Genomic DNA, 11,668 nt, shown 5'->3' on the forward strand with positions numbered 1-11,668 from the left:
ATATATATATATATATATATATATAAAAATAAAATGTTTTGAAAATAACTGGATTTATCCTTTTTTTACGTGATGCATGCATGATGTGAGATATAACATTTTATTGTTTTATTTATTAAGTATGTTTCTCCTATAATCCCTATTAGACGATAAGACACAGATAAATCGATATTTGGCATACTGAAAGTATAGACCTATAAAATTAATGTAGATCAGTTGATTTTAGAAGAATTTGATGAGAAATATTTAAATTCATGACTTCAGTGTCTTGCAATTACGTTTTGAGACACATGACTGTAGTAGACAAATCTGACAGTCCTAATCCATTTCAGACTTTATTTAGTATAAAATAGTTTTTATTGCGTTGTAACCTACTTTCACTTTCCCATGAAACAAAGACTTGTTGCGCAATAAAACAGGGTCAACAAAAAGCCAGAGAATTATAGCCTATGGCTCTTGTGAAACAGAGCAAGGCTGTTAAATTTACTTTCGAAAGGTCAGCTTTTACATGAAAGTACTGTGGCGGTGCATGGTACAATCAGATATGTACCACAACACTGATTGTTATAAATAATCTTTCCTAAGTTGCTTTGGAAGAAATGGTCTTTTAGATGTAAAAGTACAATGTACCACAGTATTGTACCCAAAGGTTATACCATGGTAAATCTCCAAAAACATAGTACCGTGCTATTGTTTTCTTAGTGAAGGACGTGCCAAACTCTACAATGCAAGCATCACTATCTTGTCACGGCTAATGGCGAACGCTTTAGACATGCTGTCTGAATATCCGCCTCTCCTGCAGGTTCCAGCATGCTGCTGTCATCCTGGAGTTCTCATTTCACGTGTAACGTGTGAAGTCCCATTTTTGCACCTTTATGGCATTTTTCCTTCTCTTCATCGCTGGTGGTGAAGGAGGCCGAGGCATATCTGCTCAGATAGCATCTCAGCCAGATGTGCCTTTAGAAATTGGCTTCCTTCGTGATAAATTGTTTCCAGTTGCTACAGTTCATTCTGGCCTCGAGGCAAAAAATATCCTGCATCAAGGTTGGGTTTCTATACTTCAAATGTCGAAAATGAGATGTGGAGGCCATAAAAACATAATTTACACTGGTAATGATGTGACTGAGGAAAATAGTTCTTTTATCTTTATTTTAATCTTTTCCTGTGTGAGGAGCGTAAAGCCTGAGGACTGAAGCATTACACACGAGTAAATCTTTAGCCTACCTTTTAGTTGTTTTTTAGTACTTTTTGTCGTTCAGTTCACGAACAAATGACTTTCCGGTTCTTTTTAGTGAGTCAAAATCATTCAGCGCAACCAGCGTAGTCCCATTCATAACAAATTACTTTAATGAGTCGGATCTTTTAGTGAGTCAACAACATAAGTAGGCCTACTGTATTTCGCAACTAGTAGTTCGATTCAGGCATAAATGAATCTTATGAGCCGGTTCTTTTTAGTGAGTCAAAAACATACATTGTGTAGTCCGATTCATAACAACTTACTTTAATGAGTCGGATCTTTTAGTGAGTCAACAACATAAGTAGGCCTACTGTATTTCGCAACTAGTAGTTCGATTGAGGAACAAACGACTCTTATGAGCCAGTTTTTTTAGTGAGTCAAAAAACACACAGTGGAATCAGCATAGTGCAGTTCATACAAAATGACTGATAAATTGGTTTATTTGAGTTAATTAACATGGGTAGGCCTACTTCACGACTTGTTCAATTAATGAACAATTGACTCTTATACCAGTTCTTTGTAGTAGCCAAAAACATTCAGTGCAACCAGTCACATTCATAATAAATGACTCTGAGTCGGTTCTTTTTAGTGAATCTTTTAGTGAATCGACCACATAAGTAGGCTACTACGCGAAACGATTCTAATGAGCAGGGTTTTTTTTTTTTTTTTTTTTTTTTAAAAATTTAATGGTCTTTCCCTAACCTTATTAAATGCATGTGTCAGCTTTCAAAACATTCAGTGCCACCAGCGTAATCGGTTTCAATGACTCTCATGAGCCCGTTCTTTTTAGTGCATTAACAACATAATATGCAACAAACGACTATTATGAGCTGGTTCTTTTTAGAAAGTCAAAAAACATTCAATGCAACCAGCGTAGTCGGTTTCAAAAATTATTTTTTATGAGCAAGCAAGAACTTTTCATCTCTAAACAATATTGTCTTCAGAACACCAAAAGTGCTGTCCTTTTTAGGTGTAAACTAGCCACTTTTCCAAAGGCTGCGAGCAAAAAAATATGGATTATTACAAAGAAATCTACAATAATAATGTAATATGATAAAATGTCACGATTACATATAGGAGAGAGTATTTATTATTCTACTATAGTTCTTTTAAGTAGGCCTATCCTGCCCAACCCTGCAGGTGATCGGGCCCTCAGGTGAATATTATCTCCTAATGCATAAAAACCAATTCAGGTGCGCAATAAGCTCATCCTTTCAGAGCTAGTAATGCAAAATATTAGGAAAGCAAACAGCATCCATATATGTGGGTCAGGTTATATATTGAGGCCACAGCTGTAAAAACAACATGCAGTGCTCATTTTGCCTATAAGGAACCACAGTTCTTTCAGTTTAATGCATTTCCATACTTTTCCATTGTTTCTTTAATCCAAGACAACTGTTATCGTTGCTATTGGTGGTTTCAGGAACGCTTGCATAACTTAGAGGGATTAGATTTTAGTTTTATTTAAGGCGATTCAGTCCTGAACATGTTAGAGCTCAGCTTTAACATGCAGGAATACACAAGCACACTTTACCTCATGTCAACTATGAGGAGCATGATTAGTCTCAGAAGTTGGTGAAACATTTTGGTGGAAAGGGTCCAATAACGGTACTTTCTAAACTCCTTATTGAGGCTTTAACGTGCTAGTTAGGGTGCTGTACAGTGTTTGCACAAGTGCAATAGATTACTCAGATTTTTGACGTGGCATGTAAGTTATTTGCAGGTCTTACAAGAAACTTTAATTTACATTTGGAAAATGCTTTGACATTGCACACATGCATAAACTGCATTTTTGTAGCTCAACCAGGTGCAAGGTCATGGGTTCGATTCCTAAGGAATGCATGAACTGATAAAATGCATAGCCTATCTTAAATGCATGTAAGGCAAGCTGCTGTGGATAAGAGTGCCAAATGTATAAATGTCATTGCATTTAAGGTATAAATTTAATCAGTTCATGCAATTCCAATGGGAATCGAACCTATATGACCTTACCATTGATAGTTCATGATACCATGATGCATGAACTTAGGGCTTGGCGACTTACTGTAGAGTCATTCATATATTTTGAAATATATTGTTTCAGTTGATGTATTTAGTGATATGATTGTGCTTTGTTATCGGGAAGTATGACTGGACGATGAAATGGAAATTGCATCATAAGCAAACAGAAAGAATAAAATTATAACAAAAAAAAAAAAGAAAAGAAAGTAAGATGCACCCTCTGACTTTTGATTAATTAAAAAATTGACTTTTTAACACAATAAATGTAACATTTTAACACAGTAAAAACATTTGCTGTTAGAAAGCAAAGTATCTGGGAAACTCCAAGATATGGTCACAATCTCAATGCCAAAAATGTGCTGCTAAAACATGATAAAAGCAGTTGCTTTGGGGAACGTTTTGTTAAGCTTAAGACAAGACGTATAATCATCTGATAAGAAAATCCTTTAATTTTATGCTGGTTTGCATGTCATAATTAACCCATTTTGTAGCAGAAATATAATAATTGACTCCATGATCAATAATTTAAAAAAATTTGAACACAACTGATACCCACACCAGGGTTCATGAAGCAGGTTGCAGCATGTGCAATATAGTATGCAATGACCTTATTTTGTTCTGTTTTCTGTGTGAATATATTGTAAAATAATTAATTGCATGCTGTGATCAAAGCTGAATTTTCAGCATCATTACTTCAGTCTTCAGTGTCACATGATCTTCAGAAATCATGCTGATTTGCTGCTCCAGAAACATTTCTGATTATCAATGTTTAACAGTGTTTATTTGAAATAGAATCTTTTGTAATATTATAAATGTCTTTACTGCTACTTTCAATCAATTTAATGCATCCTTGCTGAATAAAAGTACTTTATGTCCCCAAATTGTCTTCCCAAACTTGCTGATAAAGAAATTACACAGAGCTTTTGGCATGTTTAAAAACAAGGCAAAGAATATGGATGTGTTTCGGTACAGTATCACTGCAGGGCTCCACTGATCAAACAGAGGACGAGCGTGACTCATATGTTTTCATACTTCTCAGTGCCTTGTATTTTTCATAAAATTACAGTGAATCAAAATGAAAAGAATTTGGCACAGAGTTCGGCTGTATTATGATTAATCAAATGCGGGTGTGAAAGTCTTGATAGGATGACATTAACTGTGTCATCACGGCGTTTCATGTTAATGACTGCAATCACACTGAAACTGTTTTGTCAACAAATGAACTATTAAAACCCATAAATTGTGTCTGACGGGTCATTCAGGTGCCATTCTTGTGTCCCTCAAATACACGGGTGCAAAATGAGTTCAAGAATGAATAACTGATGTCAGTTTTTGCTTACAATGCTACCATAGAAATCACTTTCACTTTCTTGGTTGTATTTTTAAACATTTTGCGTTCTTTCATCAAAAGGATGCTTTTTGACCTGTATACTTTTCTGTATAAAATGCACATTTTGAAGAAAACTAAACATTAAATAAACATTTTGTCTCTGCTTTTTATCTTATGATTTATGTTTGCAAATATCTTAAAACATCAGCCTGTCATAGTTTTATATAACTGATCATTGAAAATAATATATCAGTATTAAATTTTAATAAACACCTCTAGTGTCTAGCTATTGAATACAAGGCTTTTAATGTCATTCAACTGTAAAACATTCAGTTCTATTACTTTTCTGAAGGCACAAAAAAAAAGTACTTTAATGGATCAAATCAGACCATTATAAATTTTAATATTTTGACTATGAGATTAATATTTATCATTAAATTGTCCAATATATAAAAAAAGAAAGAAATTATTACAGAAGCAATACACGTTATGTTCATTCACTTCAAGTGTATTTGTATAGCGCTTTTCACTATACAAATCGTTGCTTTAATTGAAAAAACTTTTTTCAATTATTATGATGCAATCAAACTTGTAGCAGAATTTGGTAGTTCTGTATGTCGTTTCAGGATTAGCTCTACTTCACTGCATTGACATCAAACAGTCTCTGGCGCCCTCTGCTGCTCGTCAGTGAGGAAACACCAGTCACAAAAGAAGAATAAGTGATGCTGTTGCACAATAATGCTCGGGTGTTGTGGGTGTTTACCTGCTGGGGCCCGTTTCAATAAGGAGGTTCAGCCAACTCTGAGTTGAAACTTGAACTTACCCTGAGATGGGAAACTTTTCGGGAGTTTTCGGGTTCAGAACAGCTGAACTGAGTTAGTTCAATCGACTCTGAGTAGGTTGACACTTCAGTTTAGCGCGTGCACCACGACTATGAAAAGCCATGATCAATGGAGCTCCGAAATTATGATTCACCATGGCAACAGCACCCGACAAAAAGACATCCGCATAATGTTCATGGTATCCCACAGGCAAAAGAAAAAGCAACAACCAAAAAACAAAACAAAAAAAGACAAAAAAAATCAGCTAAACATGAAGTATAAAAACATAATTCAATCAGGTAAAGCTTTAAAGGTTCATGGGTGTAGGCTACATGACTTTACAAACATTTGACATATTAGGCTAAATAAATATCATTCAGTGTCTATTTTAATGTGCAGCAGCTTTTTCCACATAGTTGAATGCTCTTTTCACATAATTAAATGTTCTCTTCTTTTGCATTTCTTAATTAGACTCTTACCAAAAAGTAGTATACTTCAAGTTTATTTTAGTATGTATACTTAAGTAAAGTTCGAGTATATTTTTAAGTATACTTTATGTAGTAAGTATACAAATATCAGTGTAAAAATATATTTAGACTTTTTCTAAGTATAAGTCAAGTATACTTAAATGTCATTTTAAATATATTTCTGAGAAGTACATTAAGCCCATTTCTGAGTAGTACATAAAAAGTAGACTAAAAGTATATTTTTCTATTTTTAGTTTAAAAGAAGTATACTAATAGCACACTTGAATAAACTTCTTTTTCGTAAGGGGAGTAATGAAATTAACATTTGACTTCTACTCAGCCAACGGCAAGAAGGCTCGCAAAATAATGAAGAACAGATGAAACAGATGAAGAGGATGGCCACTTGATTCTTAAATCAAAATGCATTTTCTATAAGAAAAATTACATAAGCTTTTTAGTCTTTTAAGTGTATTTTTCTTATTTAGCAAATTATCTGCCAATGGCCTAAGAAAAATAACCTTGTTTCCATTTGCATTAAGATTATTTTTCTTGTTTTAAGTAAAATACTCACTAAGAAAAGCATTTTTTGCAGCGTGAATGAATGAATGAGGCATTTAAACATCCCTTATACACTTTAAAAAGGGAGAGAAGACTGTAAGAAAAAGAAGCTTTCCTCTATCTGTAAATATTTGGATGTTGATGAAATTTGCTCGTTTTGTGGTCTTGCTAAAGACACAGCTGCCCATTTATTTAGTGATTGTAGTATAACCACTACATTTTGGGTTGATTCAAGTTCTTATATTTTTAACCCTACTAATGTGACCCACAGTTTTATCCTTAAAGATATTATTTTTTTTATTACAAAAACCCAAAATCGTTTAATATGTTGTTAATTTCTTTATTTTATGTGCAAAATTTTTCACCCACAAGCAAAACTGTCTTAAAACTAATTTGTTTTCCTCTTTTTCTTGTTGAATTTAACTCTTGTTTCATCCCTCAGGCATATAAATAACAAAAACAACAACAACAAAAATGCAATTTTTGATGCATTATGATTATTCAAAGATATTTAACCTTGTCACTGTGCTCTTTCTGTGTATATAATCTCATACTAAATTATATTTGTGTTTTCTGTTTTTTTGTGTGTGTGTCATTTTGATTGTTCATTGGTAAAGATACAACCATCTTTCCCTGAGCTTGTGTGTAATTATAAGTTCTGCAATAATAATAAGAAGATATGAGCGACAGGTGCACTAACACCTCATAGCATCACTAACTCGACAACCCTAGTATGGTTTTCCTCGGTGTCTGCGCAAAGGAGACTTCGGGCAGCTGCTCGAAGATCTCGCCTTTGGAGAAGACTGTTGATTTTATACTCGAAAAATGTAACTATTACTACTTAAAAAATAAGATTACCCCAGAATCCATTGCTAGCTCACCCCAACACTTACGCACAACAATTATGATTATGAGAGGATGAGGAAGACCATGATGACGGCCCCCTGAACCCCACAGCTTGAAGGAAGAGCGGAAGAACACGTGCTGGACATTCGTGTGCCTGCTCTCCATCAGCACGACTACCTGCAAAACATTTACACAGGTTAAATCGTTTTACAATTCAATGTTGTCAGCTTTCTATTTCTTGCTATAATCTAGCTTCATTACTTTTGTGGTGTAGTGGCCTAAACCGCTGAGCTGGTAAGCAGAAGGTTGCTGGTTCGATCTCCACCAGTGTGTCCTTGAGCAAGGCTCTTAGGAGATGCCCATCCCACCATCCGTCATGGACTTTAATGACTGGCAGGGGCTTTCAGGCAAAATAAAGAAACATGAATCTTCACAAACTCATATAGCAGCCTGCGTGACATGATATGTGGAAAAACGACCTTACCATTGATGTACAAATTGACTAGAATTACTGACGTCACTCTGACTTTAGCCTCATGTAATCTGGCGTTCAGAGGGCATAATGAAAAATTGTTGGAACCAAACAATGGGAACTTTTTGTCAGTAATAAGTTCTTGCTTGACCATAGCAACCGCCACTAATCATTTAAAATGAATGTTCACAGAAACACCTTCTAAAGGCTTTCAATGCAGTGGCATTACTGCTTTCAACTTTATTACTCAGGAATTTAATGATCGTATATTGATCAATAAATAAGAGCTCAATATGTGTGTCACATGTCGGTGAGTGTAATGAGGCGCACAACGATAGAAAGTCCAAGAAACACTCTTTTAATAGGTAAATCCAACAGGAACAAGAAAACTCAGGAGTAAGAAAACACAAACCCCAACTAAGACGAAACAGACAAAGGAACTGAGGAAACTTAGGGTGTAAATACATGATTACCGAACTGAAACAGGTGCATGGAACTAATTAACGACCAAGGAGACTAACTAGGGAACTCATTTAACTGGGAGCACAGGAAAAAACAGGAACACTGAAAACCAAATATAAAGAGAACATAACCCTGACAATGAGCACTCTATAAGAGAGTATACTTGACATTCAAATATAGTCAGTGTGTTTATGTGTACTGTATATCTCATATTAAAATAGCTTTTACAAAATGTCATACAAAATGGGAGCCATTTGGCTGCCAACGTCAGTGTTTTAAATGAGCTTTTTCATATATATTTTCATTTTTCATTTTCATTTATTAATTAGTTTTTATTTTAGTTTTAGTAATTGTATTTATGTAATTTTATCTGAGTCAGTTGCCAAAGCAACAATATAAACAAAATTTTGTTAACGCTTTTTAAGTTTAAGCTTTTCATCTCATATTTATATGTATTTTTATTTGAGATAAAAAAAAATTTTTTTACTGGAAATATTTTTAATAGTTTTAGTTTTAGTTAACAATAACAACACTGATTGGACATTGGATGTAAAATTCACTTTTAAACATGGTGTTTGCATATAAATGTGGCTTAGCAGGGTGTGGACGCAACCACCCTACAATGATAAAAATCCATATACTTTTTTTTTTTAAATCCCTGAAAAACCTAAGCAATTATCAAGCAGTTTTGATTTTCTGAGCAATATGACGTCATACTGCTCAAATATGCACCTTGTAATGAAAACAAACTGGAGAATTAATGCTAGCATTTTGTCTTGAATAACTTTTTTTTATAACTTTTAACAACTATTTTTATGAATATAAATATAAAAGATTTTCTTATTAGTTGACATATTAATAGATAATACATGCGTTGTATTAATAAAAAAATATTGTGTGCCGAGTTTATGCATTAGCCTATATTTTTCCCTTTTTCAAGTGATTAAATATCGTTAATTCAATTCCAACTGAAATAATCCATAAATGTTAAGGTAATAAGATTTATGGAACATTTATTTATCAAGTACTAAAGTTTTACAGCAAATGACCGTTAATTGAAAAAGTGAATAGGCCTATTTGTAGCATAAGGCTTGTAAAATTAAGCGTTAAAAATCAACCGCGTGTCTGCGCTTATTAAAATGGTTTAATTAAGCTTGGCATTCAATTTATCAACACTTAAACACATTAAATAGCTAAAAAAAAAAAACTTCCAAAAAATTGCACAGAAAGAGCAATCAATCATATTTCTTTCTGTATGGCTGCATGCTGTCTATAAGATGGCACAGACGGCGGACTGCGCTTGTTTTCTGTGGACGGTCGTGGGGTGAGACCAGCACCTCCTGCCGGGACGGGTGTTGGCGGGACAGAGCGCCGTGTATCCCGTCGACTCTACGGATCTGCTCCTCTGGATTCGGTGCAGAAGAATCCGGTAGATCCCGGTCAGCGGGCTTCGGCAATCCAACACCATGTTGTTCCTGAGGTGAATCTCGGTGATTCCCAGCTCCTCGAGTGTGAGTTTGACCGAGCGCCCGTCGGCGGAGAGCGTCCGCGAGGCGTCGGCCAGGTGCGCAGGTGTGGGAGGAGCAGGTGCGTACGGCTGCGGATACTCGATTCCCCTCAACCACGCGCTGGACATGATTTGCGCCAGGGATATCCGGTCAGCCGGAACCAGCCTCAACGCGCCCTTAATCACATACTGACAGGCGTCAGGCACGAACGCAGGAAAGGCGTAGGATCCTCTGAGGATGCAGAAGCGCAGTCGTCTCAGACTCGAGCCGGTAAAGGGGAACGTGGCCGTCACCATGAAGTACAGCAGGACGCCCAGAGCCCAAATGTCCACCAGCGGTCCGATGTAACCCTCGTCCCGAAAGAGTTCAGGGGCGGCGTAGGGCGGAGAGCCGCAGAAGGTGGTGAGGATGTCGGTGGGGTTGCATTCAGCACTGAAGCCAAAGTCACCCACTTTGATGCAGTATGTGGTGGTGTAGAAGACATTTTCAGCCTTCAGGTCCCGGTGGATGATGTTGTTGTCATGCTAAAGGTAAAACACATTTTTTTTAAAGATATTTGCAGAACATTTTGGCATGCTGACTACAGAATGCAGTATGTGGATTTTCTGTATGCATGCAGTACTTGAATGATGCACTGCATTTGTGCAGCACAATGCAATGCACTTGCCTTGAGTTTCCATTTCCAGTAGAATGAACAGCAAGTCATGTCAGCTGTTATATTTAACACGTTTGACTCATTATTTTATCAGACTGCTAAAAGTGAAGATAAGTTAGTAGCAAATAAAGAATTAATGACTATAAAAATGTCAAGTGGTGTAAAAATGAATATATTTTCCTTATACATTGAAAACACTTGAGTGCTAAAAATCGAACATTTTAAGGGTTAAAAGTATTTGGAAACGAAATGCAAAAACTATTACACCGCCATTTACATTTATGCCTCCCAAAACCAATAACACTGTGGCTCACCCACCATGTGTTTGACAGCAGACAGTATCTGAGAGAAGACCAGTTTACTCTCCAGATCAGACAGGCGTCCTCTGCTGGCGATCATGGAGAACAGCTCTCCTCCAGGCGCGTACTCCATCACCAGATGAAGCCTGCGAAACGTGTCCACCACCTCATACAGACGCACGATGTTGGGGTGGGACAGTCTTTCCATGCAGCGTATCTCAGACGAGAACAACCTCTGCGAGCGCTTGTCCAAACACAACTTATCCAGGATCTTAACAGCTACCCTTTCTGAGAGAGAGGAGTGAAAGGGGAGTAAATGCATGCCAATGTCACATGGGTCAGTTATAGTTAGGCAGATTGTTTAAAAATGTAGTTTTGCACGTTTCATACATTCTTGATTTATATAAGAATGTTATCCGGAGTAAACCAAGGTTATTATAGTTAACTAAATTTAAATCTAACATTAAAACCATTAAAAAAATTATTACTTGAAATAAACTATAAAAAATGTTTTTATTTCAGCTAGTTGCCAAGGCAACATTTCTTATTTCATTTTAGTTTAATGTGGTGTACTAATATAATAAAAAATAAAACTGACTTATTTTTATTAAAAATAAAATTAATAAAAACTATATAGACAAAAAACAAAGAAATACAAAAAATGACAAAAACACACAACAAAATTACTAACATTTTACTAAAATGAAAATGAAAACAAAATATAAAAACTGATTCAAAATATTAAAAAAACTATAATAGTATCTTAGTGATGTAAAATAATGGAATAAACAAGTAAAAAACTACAAATATATTTTTCTTAAACCTTGAATAAACTTGACCACATTTCAATTGTTAAAAAATAATAAAAGAATAATAAAAATTAAACAATACAAAATGAAATAATAATACAAATGTGTGTGTGTATATATACAGTATATATATACATACACACACACACATATATATACACACACACACACACACACACACACACACACATATATATATATAT

General features: G+C 35.3%; 1 protein-coding gene across 2 annotated transcripts in view; it reads right to left on the reverse strand.

Annotated features, from left to right (window-relative positions):
* LOC107754594 (serine/threonine-protein kinase NIM1-like) overlaps nt 1–11,668 on the reverse strand; it is a 17,387-nt gene that overhangs the window by 775 nt on the left and 4,944 nt on the right. For both annotated transcript variants that reach the window (XM_016571096.1, XM_016571097.1), the window contains exons 3-4: nt 10,676–10,944; nt 9,560–10,226 (exon numbers count right to left, since the gene is read on the reverse strand). In XM_016571096.1, the coding sequence (XP_016426582.1) occupies nt 9,560–10,226; nt 10,676–10,944 (936 nt within the window). The remainder of the gene's footprint in view (nt 1–9,559; nt 10,227–10,675; nt 10,945–11,668) is intronic.

Source organism: Sinocyclocheilus rhinocerous, unplaced genomic scaffold (genome assembly GCF_001515625.1).
Source record: "Sinocyclocheilus rhinocerous isolate Xijiao unplaced genomic scaffold, SAMN03320098_v1.1 scaffold472, whole genome shotgun sequence".
NCBI lineage: Eukaryota > Metazoa > Chordata > Actinopteri > Cypriniformes > Cyprinidae > Sinocyclocheilus > Sinocyclocheilus rhinocerous.